The following is a 5696-nucleotide window of genomic DNA, read 5'->3' as shown; positions in this document are numbered from 1 at the left end:
GATATATAGATTTATATATATATATATATGAGGTCAAACGTGCAGGGAGACTTTGTCATCTACAGTACGATGTTCAAGAGATTTCCAAAGCAGGTGCTTTCAGTTTCATAACTCCTCTGTTGCTTGCGCTATTTAGCGAGTGAAAACATTGTCTCTGCAGTAATAATTCAGAAAGATGCCTTCTTCTCTCATTTGGCTCTTATCTCAACGGCCTGCCCCTGAAATTAAAGCTGACTGCGAATAAATGCACTCCTTATATCACAGGTATGGAAATAGACCGCTCCTGTTTTCCAAGTATTTGCACACTCACCCATGTGCAGAGGACATTTATCTGCTGCCTTCACAAAGGAAAGTCAGAGGTCAAGGTCAGCAACAGAACAGCCACAGAAGCGTTAACCTGTTCAACCTTCTGGTTGAACATGAGGCCTTCAGCTCAAGCATTACATTTGGCTGGGTACCTGGTGCCAACCAGTGTGCCCATGCAGCGTGTATCTGTTTTATGTGTAAACTATATTGAACTCTGAATTTAAGACAATAAAAACAAGGTGAACAACCTTTGCACACATACTGTAAGTGAGCTAACCTCTTGTGATGGTACTTACTGGTGGTGTTTCCAGACATCTGAATGATGCATTTGCTTTCTTTCTCGGTCTCCCTTGAATTGAAGGGGCGGACACGCACCGCCACCTTCACAGAGGCTCCTGCCATGGTGCCGTCTTCCTAGCACCTTGGGGTGCCTTCTTTAGTGCCCACGTGTAGGGCCTGCAGGCCTGTAGAAGGGAGCAGATAGTGAATTACGATAACAATAATGTAAAAGTAGAATATTATACCTTATGGTTGAGCTGATCAGAACAATAGAAGAGGGCAGGGCTGCGTGGCTGTAACATGAAAAGACCATGCATGGTCAGCTGCAGCCAGGGGAGATGGATAATAAAGCTAGCAGTAACAAAAGAAGTGCAGCAGCGGCTAAATGTCAGGGTATGTCTCTGGATGACAATGGCAGTAAAACCAGCCACAAATCCAAGGTCTGGCTCCATTCAGCAGCTCGGTTTCATGAACATCTCGTAACTCATCATGTTGTTTCCTAAAAGACTAAAATTGAACATTAAATCACTGTGTGATTTTATTGTGTGGTGGCATCGTGGGTGTATCAAGAGCAACCATGACTCATCATGTGTGCCGATCAAGTTACAATCATTTAATGTCTTCAGCAATAAGCTTTAACAGTGACCAATATGATACAATTATCCCTCGCTGTGCGCTTCAGGTCTGACTGCAAATCTGACATTTTGTTTATGCCCAGGATATGGGATAATATTCCGTTTTTTGTCAATATTCAGAGTATGTTCCAAGGGTGTGACTCTCATCATCACCACTGAGTGCTGTAAATGTGCTGTGTCACCCCTCTTCCTGGTACACACATTTACAAGATGTATGCAGGTGGTACTGTAAAGAGCGTACCAGCAAATCACCTGTATTGTAGGCTACACTGAGGACAAATCAGGATTAAAACATGTCATGGATTAATAAGGTAGATTTGCCATCCAATATTGTTTTGATATCTAAAATGAAATGATGAAGATTAAATTGATCATCTTAAAGTCTATCTTATTTCCACCCAATCTGCAGTCTTCCATAAAAGTAATACTTAAGCTCTAAAAGCATAAATCTGTTTTGTCCCCACCATAATGACCAGTCTGCCCATCCTGACTTCAGACCAGTCAGCTGATGGTGCTGCTGGGCGGCCACCATTTTCCCGGTGACAAAGGCTAATGTCACATATCACGCCGGCGTGGACTTGAACGTGAAAACAGTTTGATGCAATTGAACCTGGTAAGTCATAGAAAAATATTTAATGGTAGTTCTTTAATGTGACAGCAAAGTCATAAGCCACAGGTCAACGCTGGCCTATAGTCAGACTAAAACTGATCATTCATAGCTATAATTATTTTATGATTACTTCTTGCGTCATGCCAGAGGCTCTGATATAACATATATAACATTTGTTCGTTTAAGGTTGCCTTTCGTGTCCCTTTAGCCCAGTGACAGGGCATTTGTTCCTGTCATTGTGCTCCTGCCCTGTCTTACACCTCCTTCTGTACCATCTTCCCGACGTTGGCAGCCTTTTCAATGGCCGCACCCTATGCCCATCTCCCCCCAGGAGAATTGACACTGGGCCTAAGTAAATAAAGACCGTATCATTAAAGCTGCATCACAGGCTGGACAATGGATAAATAAAAAATGATAAACCTACTTCTGCAGTGCCAATAACGTTCTGCTCCCGTGTAGAGACCGACTTTGTCGTCCTCGCCTGTCTGAATACCCGGCTCCGCAGATCCTTCCGCCCCCTCTGGTCTCCAGGTCTGGCACTGCCCCTGCTAGCAGCCTCTCCTCTTCATTAAAACGGGAGGGAGTTGACGTTACACCGCCGACGGAGTCTTGTACCCACCCACCGCCCTGTGCCCTGCCTCGCCAGTGGGGTCGCAGGGAGGAAGGGGGAAGGTGGTTGTTCGGCCGCCTTTTCACACCGAAGACGGTCAAAATGGCTCTGTCGCCTCGGTGTCTTCGGCAAGGATGCTGGAGCTCCACTGAGCCGGTGACATCACCGCCGAGGGAGGTAACAGCATCATTGCAGTAGAGGAAGGGGGTGGGGGTGGGATCCTCGTAAAAGCCGCCGTAGAGTAAATATAATGTTAAAAACATCAGGAGCTGGATAGATTTTTTTTCCAGTGATATGTTGTGAAACTTACGGGATAGTTTTGAATGCAGTGAACAAAGAGCGCATAAAAACGCACTTGTGAGTCAAGTTTAGTAGGCCAAGCCTGGGAAATGAAGCTGAGAGGAGACAAACAGGCACAAAGCAGCTCTCTGCACCATGGAAACTGCCTGTTCAGTGAAGCACACACTGTCTGCTGTCTTGCCTGCTTCTTTCTGAAGTGATATGTGTTGTCTGCATAGCAATGTGAAGGTTTTATCATCAGTCGTGTGCCCACACCCTCTTTCTGCTGCAGCCAACTCTAAAAGTTAAACATGCAAACATACAGTAGAAAGCCTTTTTCACATTTTGACTTGTCATAGTAAGAAAAGCCCAGTGTTACAAATAACATTAACATGTTGTGTTCTAGTGTCCAAGCATGCACATTAGCAGCACCCTGAAACTGAAGCAGCCATATAGTCACCGAGTTTATTATTTACACCTTTGCTTGTGTGTCACAGGCTCCATGTAGCCTATACCTTTGTGTTGTGTTAGATCACTTAGATGCAACTTAATCATATAAAATGAAAATAACAAACATTAACATTAATAATTTATGACTAAATATTAATACCCAGACACTTAGATTACATCTTTGGCATAGATTTTTTTTCATGGCAGACATTTTGACTTGTCTTAGCCAGAAAAGTGCACACATTGTATAACAATTTTTAAAGTGATGGTTCAGTTCCATCGTGTGTCCCAGTGAGCCATGACAGCGAGCTAGCATACACAATCCCAACAAGGTGGTACTGTAGCTCACCTAAATGGAATCCAGTCATTTTTAACTTTGGGTAACATGTATAGGTTCTGTATGAGAAAGTGTGCTATCCCAATTTTAACTGATAAAGGGGAATCTTTTATTGTTTGTGCCTTAAATTACATTTTCTTAATTTTTTTTTATAGAAACCACACAATCTTCTACTGTCATCTATTTTAGCAGTTTAGTAACAATAAATATTAGATCTCAAACCATTTTTGACTGTGAGCAGACAAGATAAAATGCAACGCTTGAAGAAATATTCTCATCGTGAAGCTTCCAGACAGTCATTGAGCTGATTGCAGAGATGAGAGGTCCAGGCCTAATAATGTCAGTGTGCTCTTGTGCAAATGACCTCACCCACACAGTGCACGACAGTAATGGTTTGGTATCTGTAGGCTGTGGCTTTGAGATCAATACATTTACTTTTCTTTATTACCCATCTTGACACAAACAGTGTTGCATAATAAGAAATAGTCCTATAATGTGATGCAGTCTGGAATCTGAGAAGCAGCTTTTTGCTTGGCAGCTGCATGTTTCTGCACAGGTGTACTACTTCGTGCTAACCAGCTGTCAGGTTTGGCGTGTACAGATGCCAAACAGAGGTTGTGGTGAACTCAATTAGAAAACCAGACGAACCGAGGTAGCGACAAGTTCTTTACTTGTTGTAAGCAAAACAAGTAACACAAAGTCCAGGATATCAATCAGGTCGATAAGACAGTCCAGGGTCGGCGCCGGTAAACAGGTATAGCCAGGAGATCCAAACTCGAGGTCAAGGGGGACAAAATCAGAAGGTCGGTACACTGCAGGCGAACAGAATCTGGGAGGGCATAGACAAAACACGGTGGTCAAAAAAACAGTAATCCTAGGTCAGAAACAGAGAGTCAGGCAAAGTGTAAATGCTGGAGAGTCAGAGCTGGGGTCTAGAACAATCTGGGAGCGTCCTGGTGGGAGGACGCTGCCTAAATAGAAGTAAAAAACAGGTGCAAACAATAAGGAGCAGGTGAACTAATGATGATTAAATAAAAGGGCCAAAACTGAGGTGAAACAAAACAGGAAGTCATGTGAAAATAAAAGCATGACAGGAAGCAAGAGGGGCAGGAGCGTGACACCAGCTGCCTATATATTAAAATATACTTGGTCTGAAGTTCTTCTAAAGTACAGAAACCAGTTTTCAACTATAAAGTGAGTGGGTTTATGAGAATATAGAGGCTGCTGCACACGAGGCGCAGCACAGTAAAGGGTAGTGAACAGTATCAGTCTATCTGGTAGTAGGATACTTTGGCTGCTCAGGTTTCAGGCTGAGTGAAACACAATGCAATTGTGTTTTGTGACCATGCTCTTTGCACAGTCCTACCGCTCCTACTGCTCTCTCTCTCCCCCTTTGTCTCATTCATGGACACATTTGCTTCATGTGTTCCCTCTGTCTTAGGCTCTCTCTGTCTCCACTTCTGTGTAATGCTATAGCTTTATTTAATTCATCAGCATTAAGACTTCAAGGTCTAAACTGATAAAATATGCTGCTGGAAGTGTTGCACTTTCTACCACAGAGAAAATATAAGACGTGAGTGTGAATCACAACAGATAAAAAGGATGATGTCAACCCCATGAATCACCAACCACATACTAGATGAGGTACCCCCAGTGTTGTCCTCCCTGTCTTAAAGGGAAGCAGGCAAAGCTGAAGGTGCAGTTCTATAAGCAAGCGTGAAAGGAGATATGATTAGACTATGAAGGAGTGTCAGCGTCCACTACAGGTAGATGAAGGTGGAGCCCGTGGTGGTGTTTCTGTCCAGCCATCCAGCTCTGCTCTGCCATGTCTAACTTCAGAGGCACAGGAGCCTGAATAATTTATTGCTTGAATGAATTGCTGCTTTGAGCCTGACGTGACAGACATGTTTTCTTTAAGAGATGCTCGAAGTGTGTAAAACTCGCAACCTAGTCACATTCAACATGAAAACAGAGAAAAGAATGTCATGAATAAACACAAACCACTGAATGGGTCAGTAACAAGAGCTCCTATACTGCACATCAAAAATGATTAGAATAAAACAGTGAATTCTACTTTATGATAGAGTTCATGAGATTTATATAAATACACAGACTGAACTACAGAATCCCATCCATCCATTATCTATACCACTTCTTCGTGAATAGGGTCGTGGAGGGGGGGCTTGAGCC

At 43.2% G+C, this 5696-nt stretch overlaps 1 protein-coding gene across 14 annotated transcripts in view; it reads right to left on the bottom strand.

The window, feature by feature from the left end:
• The window catches only part of kif1aa (kinesin family member 1Aa), a 37732-nt gene extending 35141 nt beyond the window's left edge, over nucleotides 1–2591 (bottom strand). For all 14 annotated transcript variants that reach the window (XM_020609902.1, XM_020609904.1, XM_020609905.1 and 11 more), the window contains exons 1-2: nucleotides 2255–2591; nucleotides 603–770 (exon numbers count right to left, since the gene is read on the bottom strand). In XM_020609902.1, coding sequence (XP_020465558.1) covers nucleotides 603–708 — 106 coding nt within the window. In that variant the 5' untranslated portion in view covers nucleotides 709–770; nucleotides 2255–2591. The remainder of the gene's footprint in view (nucleotides 1–602; nucleotides 771–2254) is intronic.
• Between the last annotated feature and the right edge of the window lie 3105 nt (nucleotides 2592–5696).

Source organism: Monopterus albus, unplaced genomic scaffold (genome assembly GCF_001952655.1).
Source record: "Monopterus albus unplaced genomic scaffold, M_albus_1.0 scaffold103.1, whole genome shotgun sequence".
NCBI classification, from domain to species: Eukaryota; Metazoa; Chordata; class Actinopteri; order Synbranchiformes; family Synbranchidae; genus Monopterus; species Monopterus albus.
Note: the sequence above shows the minus strand (reverse complement) of the source record. Positions and strands in the feature narration are given on the sequence as shown.